At 37.0% G+C, this 17,878-nt stretch overlaps 1 protein-coding gene and 1 pseudogene across 3 annotated transcripts; both read left to right on the top strand.

Annotated features, from left to right (window-relative positions):
* The first annotated feature begins 1,190 nt into the window (after positions 1-1,190).
* LOC143848444 (cell division control protein 2 homolog) lies at positions 1,191-8,244 on the top strand. Of its 2 annotated transcripts, none has more exons than XM_077357390.1 (9): positions 1,191-1,313; positions 2,450-2,473; positions 2,580-2,764; positions 3,942-4,062; positions 5,599-5,772; positions 6,616-6,779; positions 6,884-6,971; positions 7,105-7,158; positions 8,008-8,244. In XM_077357390.1, exons 2-9 carry the CDS (start codon positions 2,465-2,467, stop codon positions 8,095-8,097), a joined length of 885 nt encoding a protein of 294 aa, XP_077213505.1. In that variant the 5' UTR covers positions 1,191-1,313; positions 2,450-2,464; the 3' UTR covers positions 8,098-8,244. The 2 variants fall into 2 exon arrangements, with proteins under 2 accessions (XP_077213505.1, XP_077213504.1); XM_077357389.1 differs by having other exon boundaries at positions 1,247-1,401.
* A 4,011-nt stretch (positions 8,245-12,255) lies between these two features.
* On the top strand, positions 12,256-17,585 carry LOC143848399 (dolichyl-diphosphooligosaccharide--protein glycosyltransferase subunit 4A pseudogene; annotated as a pseudogene). Its single transcript, XR_013235387.1, has 2 exons — positions 12,256-12,296; positions 17,338-17,585. The product of XR_013235387.1 is annotated as a dolichyl-diphosphooligosaccharide--protein glycosyltransferase subunit 4A pseudogene (transcript).
* The last annotated feature ends 293 nt before the right edge of the window (positions 17,586-17,878 follow it).

Below are 17,878 nucleotides of genomic sequence, written 5' to 3'. Positions count from 1 at the left end.
TTTTGTTTTGTTTTGTTTGTGTCTTCTTTCGAAAAATAAGTATAACATCCTTTCATAATTTTTTTTATGTCTTATTTAAAAAAGGGAAATATTATATTCATCCTTCCTTCTTCTTTTTCCACCGGAGACAACATCCTCTAATTGCAAAAGAGTAATCATAAATACACTAGGACCGCGTTTGGATACCCAAAATATTTAGATTTGGATTTCTCACATTTGGTTGAGACCTGGAACTGGAACTCGATCAGATTCTTAGATTTCCAAATAAGCTAGAACATTGAAAAAAAATCCAATTTTCAAATCTGTTATGCAGGACATTATTTGAAAATCAACATTAGTGGCAATTACCTTCACCCTCACTGCAGTAGCGAGACGTCCCTCCCTCCCATACAACATGAGCATGAGGATGATTGATGTATTTTGTAACCAAAACTCAAATCCAAATCCAAATCCAAATACAAAAGCATGAGGCATTCAAACGTTGCCTAGAAGGGGATTTCCCAAGTAAAAAGGGGGAATCTCACTTCCCTTGATAAAAAGGGATTTGCTAGCGAACATAAGAGAAGGCATTTCACAAAAAGGCTGTTGCATGAGAGTGCATCCACCTCAAATGAATTAAATGAATGAGACAAAATCTGAGCCTATGTGGCTGCACTCTCATGTAACAGACGTTCCGCGAAATGCCTTCTGCGATAGTCCCTAGCAAATCCCTTATAAAATTATGCATAATGCATATGATTTCGCAGCTCTACAAATCATTTCATCACGTGTTCTTATCAACCTAATCACAAACCAAACCGCCCCAAAAAAGGATGGGTAACAAAGACCAAAAAGGCAAAAACAAGTGTGTGCTCATAACAAGTTGACAACACTCCTAGTTTAAATTGTTGATCTTTTGTCCGATATTTCGCCGATATTTTGACCACTTAATCTTTTCTCCGACATCAATCCGGTATTTTAATTTCTTCGTAGACACCCGATTCTCATTTCTCACAAGTCACAAGTCACAAGTCACAACATGCTCGCACGACCACCGGCTACAGCGCTACCGCACAAAAACGTCAGTAAAGATAAATGCCATACAGGGACCATTTCGGAGAATCTAGATTTTTAGTAAGGGTATCTCCGTCATTTCAAATGGAAAAGCCCATTTTCGCGGGTTTTCGCCATTAATCAAGTGGTGATTACTATTAAACCCTATTAAGGCGCTAATTACCATTTTAATACGAGTATATTTTACAACGAAAGCGTAGTCTACTTCACACACCAGAGAACAAAGTGTAAAGAAAGCCAGAGAGAAGAGAGAAAGAGAGGTACGATTTTTTTTCCCTATTTTTCTTTGCTTCTCTTGTTCGGCGTGCGAAGAACTGAATCGGTCTCTACAAACCCTAGATTTTCAAGGTCTGTACATTCTCTTCGTTTCTCCATCGATTTCTAGTATTTTCTTGCTTTTTTATCCGGACAGTTTGCTTTTTTCGAACTTTTCTTTTTTCTCGATCTTTGATTGATGCATGCGAATTTTAAATCCTCGTTTCTACTCAGAAATCGAATATGCTTAGGGTTTGTTCTTCATTCCTCAATTTCATGCCGTTTTGGTGCTGTTTTTTTTTCGTAAATCTGGATTCAAGAAGGAGCTTGTTTGATTTAGTTAGTAGTTTTCTTGTTGCAGTGATCCGATCTTTGTTTCGGAGTCGGATTTTTGGATTTCATAGTGCTTTTTGCTATTGTTTTGAGCTAAAACTCTGTTTGATTGCCGATTGATTTAGATGCGTTTTTTTACGTGATTTCTGGCTAATGTGATGTTTTTCAAGGTTTTGTGGTTTTTAAGTTGAATCATTGAAAAGAAATGGTGTTTTCGCGTTGGAGAATGGAGTCGTTTTTGCATTTAACTCTTAAGGAATGTGGATTTTATTTGTTCATGTTTAATTTTTGCAGATTTTTGTAGATTCTTGCAATTTTTTTAATCTGGATTCTAGAAGGAGCTTGTTCGATTTAGTTAGTACTTTTCTTTTTGTAGTGATCCGATATTTGTTTCAGAGATGGATTTTCAGATCTCATCGTGTTTTTTGCTTTTATTTTTATTTTTCTAGGGCTAAAACTCTGCTTGAATTCCGATTGATTTAGATGTGCTTTTTTACGTGATTTCTGGCTAATGTGATGTTTTTCAAGGTTTTGTGGTGTTTTACTTGAATCATTAAAATAATGGTGTTTTCGTGTTGGAGGATGTAGTCGTTCTCGCCTTTCACTCTACGGAATGTGGATTTTCTTTATTCATGTCAGATTTTTGTAGATTCTTGCATTTTTCTTTTTTATTTTTGAGTATTATGTTTAGGTTAGGTATCTCTATTTATATTGCTATATAGATTGAGAATGTTGTTGGCATATTGTTGTCTTTGTCTTGTTTGTTCGAATGCTTGACTCTAGATTTCTGATTTGTGTTACATTACAGTTTGATCTGGATTGAATGGACCAGGTACAGGATCTGATTATGACCCGACTTGTTTGATTTTTCTTCAATATGATATGCTGAGTTTTTTTTTTGTTCTATTTAATTTTATTTATGTTTGTTAATTTGGTAGTATGAGAAAGTTGAGAAGATTGGAGAAGGAACTTATGGTGTTGTCTACAAGGCTATTGATCGTTTGACAAATGAGACGATTGCATTGAAGAAGATCCGCCTTGAGCAGGAAGATGAGGGAGTGCCAAGCACGGCGATTAGAGAGATATCGCTCTTGAAGGAGATGCAGCATGGCAACATAGTCAGGTACTAATTGCAATCTATATAGGTTATTTTTAGCAGCCATATTTCAATCATTTCGAAAGCAAATCTAGTCAGATTTGTATCTAAATTGAAGCCCTCAAGGTCTAATTTCGAATGAAACAAACCCACTCAGAAATTCACTGTATATTGAGTGTTGGATGAAATAATTTGATACATCTTTGTTTTATTTATGTGATGCAACTTTCCCATTTACCTTTCTCGATTCAGCATCTATGTATCAAAATCTTATTTTAGAGAATTAATACGGTTTTGTTGAAACTAAGAAGATTAAAGAAAGCTCCAAAGGATATATGTTGCAATTGCTTATTCATAAAAGCTCTAAATGATATGCATTACAAGAGACTGATTCTTAGTCATGGGAGAGCTTCACATATGGGTTTCCTATTGCCATTTCATGATTATGTACTTCCAACTGTGGATCAAAATCTCATTAATATTGTGATTAGATGCCAAGGCGGAGAGAGGGAAATTGGCAACTCACGGTTTTGCCCATCTGGCTTTGGGTGAATCTTCCTCCATTATAAAGAAGGGTATGCTGAGACTGTGCATGTGAGACTAATATAAATATGTGAGGGCTTCATGATTTATACATCCTTACAATTTATAACCCTTATTTGGTTCTGCTGGAATGGCGTTTCTCATACTTTCAGCACTTGTATCTTGTATGTAAGAGCAACACTTCTGTGCTATTTTCTTTATCAATAATAATAAATTATAATAGTATACATTAAGAAGGAATAAAATTAAAATTGAACAGTAGACACAGCCAGCTGCTCCAACTGAGAACACTGAACCGGTTGCCACCTCTTTGCTGCTGTTGCTCAGACCATGAATGTGTCACATAACCCTTAAAGGAAGTCCTTGCTAGTGCTGCTCATGGTTGATGGTTGACTTGACATGAAAATTGAATAATTCAGAAGCAACATTGAGGGATGTAATTTGCTGTGATGTAATTTGTTCTTTTGTTTACTCAGTATTACTTTTACACAATAATGGACATGTGAGGTGGTAGTTTCATACTCATGAGGTGGTTCCTATACATCTGGGCTTCTCTTTTTTTCGTTTGTTTGTGCATTTTGACATTTTGTTGCACTTCAAGGTTGAGGTTGATTCTTTTGAATGCCAGCACAATTTCTTCTCATTCTTTTATAAATCACAGGTTGCAAGATGTCGTGCACAGTGACAAACGCTTGTATTTGGTTTTCGAGTATTTGGACCTGGACTTGAAGAAGCACATGGATTCTTGTCCTGAACTTGCTAAGGATCCACGAATAATAAAAGTAGGTGAGATCTTTCCTCCCATTGAAGATCCTAAATCGAAAGGTTGATGTTATTTTTTTCAAACATGAATCAGCATAGGAGTTTGGCTGTTCCAATCAAGATTTGAGTTAACTGCTTCTATGTAAATACTGTTTGATAATATAAGATTGCTTTCCTTGAATCTCCTCTCTTCTGATTATTGCATGTGATGGAATGGAAATAATATTGGCATTCTATTGTAGAGTTAGCTGTGAAGCTGTAGTATGCTGATCTCACATATACACTTTCTTTGTCATAGTAATGAAGGATATATGCCTGAAAGATGCTCTACTAATGGATGGCAATTGTAGAAAGCATATACTTTTACTTCAAAAAACATTTTATTTGATGACCCAGGGCACAAGGTAAGATAATGCTTGAAAATGTACATGCTGAGTGGAGTCGAACAAACAGTGATTAGAGAAATATCTTTTCTGTACCAAGTTAATTATTTAAATATTAGGTTATTGGGACTTTATTTTATGGAATCTTCTATGTGGAGTAATGTGTATTGCCACTTAAATATATTGCATTAGTCATTATGTACCCTTGGAACATGAAGTCCGTGAAACATATAAGATGTAATGAAACATTTATGATGTAAAACAATATCATTATTAAAAGTTGCCATTTGAAAAAAACAGTAACAGTGTGATCTGAAGAAGTTCATTTATTTACTTTTTATTCTTTAGGGGAGCATGCAGGAGAAGGTGTAAATGGACCATCTTTGTGTGCGGGGCAATCTCTGCACCTGCTGTAACTGTTTTCCTAATATATTTTCTCACTGTAGTGTTTTGAAATCGGCTGCTGCTGATTCTAAAAAGGGTATAGGTATCCTGTGATCTGTCCATTTTGAAAAGATGGAGATGTTGGGGTGTTTTACTCGCAGAGAGGCCTCAGATTTCAACTGGTGAGGTCCTTGGATGCTCTACTGAGAAGAAAGTGAAATCGGAGGATCATATTCAAATGTTTTCGGAGCACGAGATTAATAATGAGATCTTTTAAGCAGATGATCAATTTTCCAAATCATTCAAACTTGCATGGATCTTCACACTCTTATAGATACTTTTCTACTATACCTTTAGTTGTATTTCTCTATTGCATTTTCTTGTCTCAATGATATCCTTGGTAGTTTTGGGTCAAAGCTTTGTAGCTCAACTATGAGGTCGTTGTTTCAATCCCAGCTTGGGAATCACAATTATGGCTGTATAAAATTGTGAATTCTTCTTCTATATGGATGCATTTACAGGTTTTTAAAGGTCACTCGGGAATCACAATTATGGCTGTATAAAATGGTTGATTGCTGATTGATTACTTGTTTTACTGCTGATGCCTATCATTTTATAGTGGCTCAGATGGTATGAGATTATGTAGGTCAATGTATACAGCCCTCTTGTCGTTCAGAAATAAATAATTGTTTTTTCTCTTGTAGTAGTATAACTAAAACTTGTAATAGTGACACTGGATTAGTCAACATTAACTTAGTGGGATAATTTTCTGCCCGTTCATTTTTTCAGACATTTCTGTATCAAATTCTTCGCGGTATTGCTTACTGCCATTCTCATAGGGTTCTTCACCGAGATTTGAAGCCTCAGAATTTGCTGATAGATCGCCGCACGAATGCACTGAAGCTTGCAGACTTCGGGCTGGCCAGGGCATTTGGTATTCCTGTTCGGACATTTACTCATGAGGTATATTTGTCCATCACCGTTGATTTTTTATTTTTTTTGGTTTTTATTTTAGTATTTTTAAGTTGGTACTTAATTCATGCGCTGTTTAGAAAATCACCGAGTGGTCCGAGTCAATCATTGACACACCTGAGTCAACTCAGTTTTACCTTGGGTCTTTGGCCTAGTCCGAAATTCGCCTACCAAGTTAATTTAAAATTCTTTTAACAGATCTGAGTTAATAAAATATTGACTGCTTCACTAGGGCATCCTCAATTCATCAATCAGTGACTTACTCGAGTCAATACTTTCACCTTGGACCAGTTCTTGCTTTAAACACTGATCTAATGCTTTACAACATGGTTCTGCTTTTGTCACTCGTGAATTTTGGCACTTACAACCCATATCCTTTTGTACTATGTAATATGTGTTACCTCTTTACATATATGCAAATGAATATGGTTGGCAGCCCTAATCTAAGGGTGGCAATACCAGTCATCTTACAGTTGATGGTATGCCCTTGTTTCCAAAACAAGTGGTCTCATCTTTAATTGCTTATGGTTTATTATGAATTTATGGTTCACCAGAAAATTCAGAGTAACTTTTTTTACATGCTGAGAGAGAGTGCAGTTAGTGTTACAATGTGCTCCTTTTTTTTTAATGATTATGTTATAATGCGTTTCTATGTATATATGGTGTTAAAGTACAAGTTTTTATGCATTTTTTCATTTTTGCTGATTATTTGACAAGGCTTTGCTAATTTTATTTAGTTCCTCCTTTGTTTCGTGCCAGAATAATTTCCAATTGCAGACTTTGCGGTTGCTGTGTCTGTATTCTTACTTGTAACCCATGGAAAGCTCTTTTCAGGTGGTAACGCTGTGGTACAGAGCACCTGAAATCCTGCTTGGATCCCGGCATTACTCTACTCCTGTTGACATCTGGTCAGTGGGTTGTATTTTTGCTGAAATGGTTAACCAACGACCGCTGTTTCCAGGGGATTCCGAGATTGATGAGTTGTTCAAGATTTTCAGGTGTTGTAGTTAACACACACTTGAGCACATCAAGATTATGGTTTTGTGATATGCATGTTACCTTGTCACTAGCAAGTTTTTTAACATATGTTTTCTGTATAAAGAGTTATGGGTACACCAAATGAAGAAACTTGGCCAGGGGTGACTTCCTTACCTGACTTTAAGTCCGCCTTCCCCAAGTGGCTTCCTAAGGTATCAACATCAATGTTACGGTGCTTATTTTCTTGGAAATATGTACTCTAGTTTTGTTCCCATCTACAATAATAGTACACTATTCATTGACCCTGAAAGGTGTTATCATAATTTTTAACCTTCTGTTGTGCAGGCTTTAGCAACTGTGGTCCCAGATCTTGATCCAGCTGGCATTGATCTACTTTCTGTAAGTTTGGAATTTGGTTTCCAAGCTTTCATTTATTTTATGAGCAACTTTAAACTCCCAAACTGGACAATAAACTTGTGACATAACTTGGAAGTATTCTTGAATTTTTCCGAGTGATGAACTTAACCGTGATCCCTAATGTTTATCATTTGCTAAATTCACATGGTGCACAGTCATTTCACTAGGAGGGATAATTCTTGCCCTTGAAAACTTGGCCACAATTCTTGTCACTTGTTACCAAACCAAGAAGTTATCCATTCATTTCTCACCAGAATTCATTGAAAAATGAATGGATGGGGAACTGCTTTTGATTTCTCAGCACACACCATAAATGACACCAGCAATTAGCATTTTTTTTTGATCTTTTGGTTGGGAGAAGAAAAATAAAAGAAATTATTTTAGAGACAATGGCTAGAGATACCTGTGTAATAATCATGTGGGAAGTCTTGAGATGAAGTTTTCTGGGCATCGAGATTTTGGTACTGTTGCATGAGCACAGAAAGCTCTAATTTATTGCTAATATCCCATTAAATAGAGGTACATTACTCAATTTCTTTGGGAATTGGCCTGGAGTAGAATCTTCGATTCTGATTTTTCTACTGCCTAATAGATCTTCTTTTCAAGTGAGAAATGGATCTCTACTGATCTAGCTATCTGGGAATTTTCATCAGCTGCAATTTAAATAACCTGAAGTGATATTTTCCAATTCTACAAAAGAAAAATGATACTCTACTTGTTTTGAGTTCAATGATTGATCATTCGGCTGCATGAAAAATCCTTTGTTTTGCTCATTTTGTAAAAAATCTTGGATTACTATTATTATTAATACTTGCATCTACAAATTGCCAGAAAATGCTTTGCTTGGAACCAAGTAGAAGAATTACGGCCAGGAACGCACTCGAGCACGAATACTTCAGGGATCTTGGGTTTGTACCGTAACTCTCTCCCCTGTATATAGTGCATGGATGAGAAACAAGTAACAACTCATGGGTTTTGAGTTTGTGTGAGAAATGGTGTGCTTTTATATTCTTTTTTTCAAGAACCTCTGGTTCAAATGGCTATCAGTGCTTGGGTTTGCTTCTTTCAGATTGCTTAAAAATGGTTCCTTTTTCATGTCTTCAAGATATAGCATCCAATTCAGACTGCTTATTAAAGTAAAAGATGCTCTGCTTTCGCTGCATTTTGAGAGGACTTTCATCAAAGTTACACTGCGTTTTGGAAGAAAAGGCTTTGATTTGAACTCCAAGCATCTGAATGTTTATTTTCTCTTCACAAGAAAACACGACTTACAAAAGGGAAATGATATATTTGCCCATTTTTCTAGTGTAAAGAGAGTAATCATGATTCATAAATACACTAGAGGGGGTTGCCTCGTGGAAGAAAATGGGGCGAATGTATCAATTCCCAACCACAAATATCATTGCCTCGGATTGTTAGTTTTGACCGACCGGTTTTAGTACTATTTCCGAGAGTTTGTCCAGTATTTTTTGAAAAAGTAAAGTGAGGCCTACTACAGAGGATGATCCAACATTTGTTGGACAACTACATGAAGAGGATGTACACCACAGATAATCTCCATAGGGTGATCCTAACCGTCCTCTAACGATCATCCTATGAAGATGATCTACGGTCTACTTCCTATTTATGTTTTGGCCCAACAAATGAACAGTTTGGATCATCCTTTGAAGTGGGCCCAACAAAATTGTTTCTGAATTTTGTTGCCTGTAAAAGTTCTTTTTTTGTTTGTGAATGTAAGATGGTTTTGGCCTACACAGCATCATATGCATGGTTTGGTCCAAGGCATAAATGAGCCTAAGTCGTTGGAGAAGCATAGTAGGTAGGCACATGGGAGTGCAAATGGGGGCGGGGGTTTGGCCAACAGCTATCTTACTGCTATAGAAACAAACAGACCCGGCTATAGAAACTACAGGCCCCAGAGTTGTTATCTTAGGCTCTTAGCCTGAAAAGCAGGGGACTTGTTCAACCTTAGAGGGTTTGCACATGGCCAAAAGTGAGGGACTGCCCCTTTCGGACTATCTATGGGACCAAAAAAGTTTGGTATATTGGCACTGGCCCGGGTCTTAAAAACGTTTCCAAAAGCTTACCCTACTGAAAAAGCCACGTGAGAGGTAGCTGCCAAGATCACAGCTTTATAGCTATAACCGTGAAAGATGATCCTTTTTCTTTTGGGGCCTGTTTGTTTGTACAATTTGGAGGACTTTATTTGTAGTTTACTAGTAAAGTTGGGTGTCATATGATGCTTGGTTGCAAAAAGAGCACCAAAACCCCGGGAGACTACTTCCCCCCAACTCTGCCAGTGAGTTCCTTGTGTGTTGGGGTGGCACCATTTAACTCTACTACTTAAAAACCTTTAGAAAGGTGGTATTTTTTTTTGTCGTAGAGTCGTCCCCTAAGGACTAGCAGGCTGTGAGTCAGAACCTTGATGGCTTGCGGAAAGGTTGCATGAGGACTTTGTTTGTGCGAGGACTTTGCTTGTGCGTCGAGGTAAAACGAGAAATCAACTTGCAGACATGGTTTCAGAATGCGTTTCGGTCCTCACCGAAACCGAAATTTCGGTCGAAATCCAACGAAATCACATAAAATAATATTTTATCTCCTCAAAAATTTCGTGCGAAATTACCGAAATTTCAGCCGAAAAATTTAAATAATAAATAAAATTGAGATTTTTGGGTGAAATTCCTTAAATTTTGGAATAAATTTCGAATAAAATGAAATTTCGACATAAATTTTGTAACTTTTCTTGTATACCCGATTTCGATTTCGGTCTCCACCGAAACCCGAAATTTAAAACCATTCTTGCAGGTTGTAAGCTTGGTCTTAGGGAGCTTTAAGTGCGAGCTGTGAGTTTTTCAGTTTCTTTGGTTGAGGGCGAGGGCCAAAGACAATGCATGTTGGGTTGGTTCCCACTTGCATTGCATATACGGACGGTGCAATAGGTTTTGATCTCTCTCACTTTCACTCTCCCTACAAAGAGACTACTAACCCATCCTTGATGATGGCAGAACACACTGTGGGGTTTACCACTATTCCACCGGGAGATTATTAGCATGCTACTCTACTAGTTGACTGCTTAATCACTACTCTACTAGGACACCATGGTGCATCCAAACAGATCCGTTTTTGTTGTTTTATGGGAATTGAAACCGAGTTGCCATGCATGTCACACAAGGCTCCAATAGGGTGTATTTATCAAAAGAGATGAACCGGAGAGAAGTTTCCCTGATTATGTAGGGGGGAAGGGGTGGAAGAGTCACTTCCCACGCCCATAGGGGTCTCTACTATTGCCCCATGAAAAAACCAGCATTTAACAAGGGAATAGGGACTTTTCTATTTATATTTTTTCAGTAGTTCACAAATCTGTTCATTTTTTACCTCCACAGTTCGAAGGGTTAGGAAGGTCGAGCTGATTTTTTGGGCACATCCTATATTCCTATCTATGTGAGGGCCTATCAAATGGATGCTTTGGATCATCCAAACAATGTGGGTCCACTATATTTCTGGCTGACGCAGTAGATAAGCTATCTACTTGATCGAGTAGATACACTTTTCTCTTTAATTTAAGTGAGATGATATTTTCACCCCTGCATTACGCATGCGCTCCCCTTATAACGTGATTTGGCGTCTGGGCAACGCTTTTTAACGTCAAATCACATTATAAAGGGATGCATGTGTACTGCGCGGGCGGGGGAGGGGGGAATATCATCGCCCTAATTTAAAACAGTTCTTGATAAAACAGAAAATTTATCCACAAAACCCATATTTACGAGCTGTGAGCACACTTTTTTTTTCCTCTTAAAAAATGAGTCAGATGACTTGGATTACCTCGATAGAGTTTTTTTTTTTTTTTTTTCTCTCTGATTTCGGATTTCAGTCCAAAATTTCGGTTTAATGACATTATTTATTAAAAAAATAAAGTGTTACAAAATTTCGGTCCAAAATTTCAAATTTTGGGTCCGGAATTTCGAACCAAATTACCAAATTTTGGACCGAAATTTCAGCGAAATCCGAAATTTCGGTTTTGGTGGGGTCTGAAACAGTTACCAAATTTTAAACCTTGGCCACAACAGAGGTGCCAATATCAATTATTAAGGATTGAGGGTTACAAGAAGGAAAGTTTTTCAAAGGTTCTGGCAGTGCAAAAGGCCCATGAAAGAAGAAATGCATGCGATTAAATAGATGGCGGATTGGCGGGGAAACAATTTAGAGGTTGACAGAAAATTCAAATTGTCTCCCTCTCATTAGCTAAAGACAAGGGCAAATGAGTCATTTATCTTAGGTCAATTCCAATCCTTAATCACATCTATGATCAATGGTTAAGATTCATTCTCACATCAGAAGTGTTAAATCATGTAAGCACCAATGATATTATTCTTTCCAATTAATTAAAAGATGCAAAATGCCCAATTTAGCATCCTGAATGTCTCCATGGGATTGATCAATCCTACGGGCAAATCAGTAATTTTTCTTTAACAATTCTCACTCGTTGATCAATAATGGATCAAAGGTTGAGAAAAATCCCAGTTCGAACTGAAAAGTCCTTCATTCATCTCGTATGCTTGTATCTTGAATTGGGAAGAAGCACACGAGCTCACCACACTCTCACACAAATTTAATTGATATCACCTTTGGGGTGGAGAGCGAGCCTTGGCGCAACGATAAGGTTGCTCCGCTGTGACCTGATGGTCATGAGTTTGAGTCACGAAAACAGTCTCTCTGCAAAGCCCCCAGATCCTTGTACACTGGCCCCACCCTTTTATAATCTTCGGAGGTCTGGTATGGCAATTGCATCACTTGTGTGATCCGATGATTGGCATGTAATTAATTGACACATGAGGATGATCCTAGCCCTCCAGTCTATAGAGGTTTCCATGAGGATGATCCTAGCCCTCCAATCTATAGAGGTTTCCATAATATGCAGTTCCTCCATAGATCGGAAGGCTAGGATCATCCTATGGACATGATTTCTCAGGCACAGCCTATTCACGTTGTGGCCCATCAAATGGACGGTTTGGATCATCCCATGGTCTTACACCATATAAAAACTCTTCACTGACTCGAAGACCCATATAATCTCTCTCTCTCTCTCTCCTTGCGACGAGGTTGGGTGGCTTGAAAAGGTACTTTCTTTCTCATGTAATAGCAGAATAGGGATTTCAGTGTGAAACTAAAAAAAAAAAAACCTAATTAAAGCCCTGTGATTTCTTCAAAAACCCAACCTAATTTTCTTCTTATATTTTTTTCCTTGTGCTTCATCTAAATTACTCTACCATCATTTTAGAATTCTGCACGAAGTGTTTTTATTTGATGAATCTTGTTTCTCCTAAAGAATTGATTGTGTTAAGAGTGGGTAATCTGCATCCTAAGGTGATGTAGGACGATCGAAGTAAGGACTAATACTTCACTCTGATAGAACAAATCTATGTAAGGGATTGTGCCTGCTGATTTTAATCTCGGATTGAGGAGTTTAGGGCAGATTCTTGAAGGCGTTTGAGTTTCAAAGAAATTGCAAAATCTGTACGATTTAAGGATATGGAAAAATATATTTGGGAATAGAGGTGAAAAAGATGGATGACAATTAGGGTTTTGGATCTTAATTTTTTTTTATTAAATTGGAAAAAATATTTCTTCTAAGTTTAGGGTAGGTCTGGAAGGGTGCAGATATGCAGGGAAGTTGTAAACTTGGGTTTTGGGCAATATTAGGGGACACAAGTTTTAGGTTGAGATGGGATGTGTAAAACAAAAAGAAATTTAGGGTTTTGAGGTTTTAGGGAAGGAGAAAGAATATTTTTACTTACTGGGTATATTGTTCTTGTAGAGGAAACTAAGAGAAGAAAAGATAAACTAGGAGAAATCTAGGTTTCAAGTAATGAATAAAAAACAAGATACTTATCGTAGGGCATCCCACCAAGAGTTTTCTTTGGCGTCTCACCAGAGATGAAGAAGATTATGCTAGAATCACACCCTCAAGTCTCAATGCCGGAGGCATCACACACAGGTTCCAGGATTTGCACCTTGGAGATGATCAAGGCATCACACCTTAAGGATGAAGGCTTCACTCCCACAATTTTGTAAAGCAACAAAGAACATGCCTTTTATTCATTCGTCCATATAGTATCATCATCTTTATCATTAACATAAAAGTGGTCGGAGGCTTACAATATATAAGAAAAAATAAGAGAACTGGAGATTTCTAAAACCCTAAATAAAAATCTAACACTTTTTGGACTAAAATATCCCCTAATGACTTAAAAACTTACCTCCACTTAAAATTCCCATATTTAAAACCCTCGCAAGTCACAGCTCAAAGAACTTCAGTGATTTCGATAGGAATTCATTATTTTACCCCCTCCCCTATAACATTAAAAGACTTTCATAATACTCTAAAAACCAAATAAATCTCTTTTAATATCAACAGTGCGTCCTTAAAAACTTACCCCCACTTAAAATTCCCGTATTTAAAACCTCATAACTCAAAGGACTTCAGTGATTTCAATAGGAAATCACTATATGACCCCCTCCCCTATAACATTAAAAGACTAACTAATACTCTATCAACAGTGAGTCCTATGTATTTAACTTTTTGATTCTTCATGGCATCTTGGATGGTCTCCATCATGAGGTGTTCAGTAGAGGCACGGCACATGAGAGCGTTCTTCATAATGTATTTCTTTGGAGTACTATTGAGAACATTTTGGTCATATGGGAATGCTTGGTATTGAGTAGACTACACTACAAGCCTAGATTTTTAAAATTGGTCAAGTTAGCGGATAGGTTGTGCTCATAATCCCTTTAGTATGGAGACCCAACTAACTCTTCCCACAAACAATATTTAAAACTATAAGGAGAAGAATATAAGAAAAAACATTTCCCTACACCCAAACGACTATGGAAACTGGAAAGAGTGATAAACAATTCTTCTAAGGATAAACCGTTTCCCCTTTATTTGATGTAATCATGGTTTTAAAAATCTACCTAAACCGACGCAAAGCAACTGAAATGTTTCTATTTCCGTTCCCTCCGAAACACATACCAAAACCGAAATGCATACTGAGACCAAAACCGTAAGCGTATTTGCGGAATGCCATATCATTATCTGTTGCATAATTATATTTATATAAATTACTTGTGAAATGTGGTCAATGTATTATGAATAAATATTTATATGAATTACATGTAAAATGTGGTCAGACATGCGCTACACTGCATCTGCATGTCACTAGGTGTTTTGTGTTGTTAATCATTATTGATAGTTATCTTGCTTATGTGATGGTTTCTAAGTGTGCATTTGTGCTTATTCTAGCATTTCTTGAAATTTCATCTTAAAATTCTATCATCTGCACGTGTTTTCGTAATTTTACAGGATTTACACTGAAATTTTCAACCAAAACTCAGACATTTTTATTTTCATGGACCGTGAAAATCGAAATCAAAATTTAAAACCATGGATGTAATCACTTGCTTACTTTAGTAAAAAAAAATTTAGTCTCTCACCAAATTTAGTTTTTTTAGAAAACTCTTAGGAGAAGCTTTCCACCAAATTTAGTTCTTTAGAAAACTCTTAGGAGAAGCTTTCCACCAAATTTAGTTCTTTAGAAAACTCTTAGGAGAAGCTTTCCAACAGTACAAATCATTCAATGAGGGCAAAGAGGGAGAAAGGCTTACATAGGGGCTGGTTTAGGGTGTTTTAAGTGGCAAGGCATGAGGAGCACAAGTGGGGGTTTTATAAGTGTGTTTTTTTTTTTTGGGCTTAAGTTACGGGCCATGGGCTTTTAAGTCGTTTAAGGGTTCATGCTCATACAGGGGCGATGGCACTTGAAAGGGAAGGGGGACAATTGCCCCCCTTAATTTTTTGGGAAAAAAAATATACCTTTATTTTTTAATATTTGTTATACTTACGCCCTTTTTAAAAAGATATGCCCCCCTTTCCAATCATCCCTCAGATAGAAAAAAAATTACTATAATTTTTGCCCCCCTTGTGCAAAATTTCTGGCATCGCCCCTGTGTTCATAGGTGGCCGGCCATATGTAGATGAGTAAGGGTCGCGGATCATGTAATGATGTTGATGTGATCGGGCTTGATGTCTTGAGTTTTGACATCTTTAGGGTCATTTTATTTATAGTTTCTATTTTTTTGGTATACACTTTCTATTTCGGTATTTTTGCTATTTTGAAGACTGGATTTGGAGCTTGTCCACATCACTTAGGGCCCACATCACCTCAAACCCCACATCATTGCATACTTGGACCATATTAACCCTAAGTGAGTAGTATTTAGTTTTGACTCAAGTAAAGGTAGTTAAGTCATTTATCAATGATTCAATGATTTATGACTCATCATTTTAAAAAGTCTATAATTTATGACTTGAAAACTCTTATATCCTATTAGTTATTGATAGGTCCCATTCACTTAAGACCAATCTCACCTATAAAGTGCTAAAACAAATGTGCCCTAAATAAACAACTAGGTCCCATCAAATATAACAAAAATAACTATAATAAAGTGCTAAAACAAACATGCCCTAAATAAACAACTAATTCTATAGCTAATTAAAAAAAATAAAAAATTCATTGATATTATTATTTGAACGATAAAGAATCCTATCAAGCGAGGAGGCATCATATTAGGTATCATAAATGTGTTCAATTTTCATTGCCAAAGGCCTAATCATTCATTATGAAAAAAGATATTACGAATTTGGTCATTCTGCATTCTGTATTCTTGCACCAAAGGAGTAGGTTGTTGCATTCTTGGCCTGCTACACTGCTCATGTGTTGGCAGAGGATAGAGCTTAGGTATCTATTTATAGGTGAAAGTTGGGGTATGGTCTTAAGCGACCTCTGTCTAGATTCATACCTACTCTCTAGTACCCATTTCAAAAATGGAAAAATCCATTTGATGAGAGTGACTATGCAATATTGTGATCGCGCTCAATGCAAGGTAGAATGTTTTGAACCAGTAATCCAATGCAACTATGGAGAAGCCATAGCCGCAAAATTACACCAGTTGGATGGTTCAACTGTTCAGTTGCCTGAAAATGAACAGTTTGACAAATTAGAGCATTGATCCAAATTTTATGGGAAAGTTTTTCCAATTGTATGGCTAGGACTATCTAATTAGAGCAAGTTTTGCGCCACACCTTCTCTACAGGGTCCACTAGAGGAATGGCCTGAAATTCCGGATCATTTGTGATGCACACCGAAGCAATTAACGGCAGGAACAAGAAATTGAAGTTTAATCTGAGGAGAAATAAAAAGGTCGATTTGCAGCGCTGTATTGATTACATCGTCATCAGCAGGGTTAGGACTGTCTAATTAGATCAAGTTTTGGGCTGCACCTTCTCTAACCGCTCGGCTAAGCCTCAAAGTGATCTGTAGAGACTGACATTCATTAGACTTTCATCCTGGCATCCATGCAATAGAATGATGGTCCGATCTTCTCACTTTCATACTTATAGTATAGGTGATAGGTCCCTTTCTTGAATCCGAAATATCTTTGCGAAGCAGTGGGGTCACTGGATTACTGGTTCAGAATTCTGGATCATTTGCGACGCAATTCGAAGCAAATAAAGGAGGAAACAAGGAGTTTCACCCGAGGAAAAAGAAATGGAGAAAGGGTCTGTTTGCATTGTATGGAAACACAAAACCCTGCAGATAGATACTTAATTCATCCAATTTTGAAATGTAAACTTTTAGATTAGTTCTTTCATCGGTGGATGAACAAAACTTTTTTAATATGCTGACTGATATTCTTCATGAATCAAGGGCCGAATTTGAAAAATCAATCTTTAGCGGGGTGTTGTAGTTATTGGGCCCTTGGAGTCTACTCTCAGAAGTCATTTGTGGCATTGATTTTTAGCTTCACTTGTTGCTGTCAAAATGAAAGGTTTGCAGTTTGTCTTGCCAATGTTGGCATCATGTTTGAGGAAAATAGCTTTCAGCAGGAACTGAAAATAATCTGATTTTCCAAAAAAAAAAAAAAAATTAAAAATATCTAATGTCAATTCCTATTGAAGCAAACTGCTTACACAAATGAATTCTTTTCGGCAGGACTGCCATAGGTTTCATGTCTTCCAAACAGTTCAATTCCCACTTGATGTGAAACTTAAAATTCACCTTTCCCTATCTTTCATCTGATTCTCTGTTTGTACTGTCCCTGCAGATGATTGACGACCAGGACCTGGGATTCATTGCCAATTTTCTTGGCATCTTCATTTTTGGGCTGGTAATTGCTTATCATTTCGTAATGGCTGACCCCAAATATGAAGGAAATTGAATGTGCCTGTTGTTTTTTTTGTTATACAGTTCAAACTCTTCCACAATGAGACCTGAACGAATTTATGATTGAACTATCAGGGAAACTTGTTACAATGGAAATATATATGATTTAGTATTACCCTTTTAACTTAAGAGAGAGCGATTATTGATCCCTTATCTGCAATTTTACTGTTTTGATTTCTTGCATTGGTTCTTGGCCTTGTTACAACAAATGATCAGGGCAGAGGCCGGAGGGGAAATCCCTTTTGCTCTTTGAGAACTGCTGAGAGGTTTGCATCCTTGAAAATCCATGGGTAGATGATCTGTGAACACTGCTGTAGATGGGACATTGCCCAAATAGTGTACTAATCGAACAATCGTAAACACTTATACATCAATTCTAAACATTTGATTAAAAACAAAATTAAAACAGTTATACAGTCATG

Source organism: Tasmannia lanceolata, unplaced genomic scaffold (assembly GCF_043159265.1).
Source record: "Tasmannia lanceolata isolate RefF3 unplaced genomic scaffold, GAP_Taslan_0.1 ptg000016l, whole genome shotgun sequence".
Classification (NCBI taxonomy): domain Eukaryota; kingdom Viridiplantae; phylum Streptophyta; class Magnoliopsida; order Canellales; family Winteraceae; genus Tasmannia; species Tasmannia lanceolata.
Note: the sequence above shows the minus strand (reverse complement) of the source record. Positions and strands in the feature narration are given on the sequence as shown.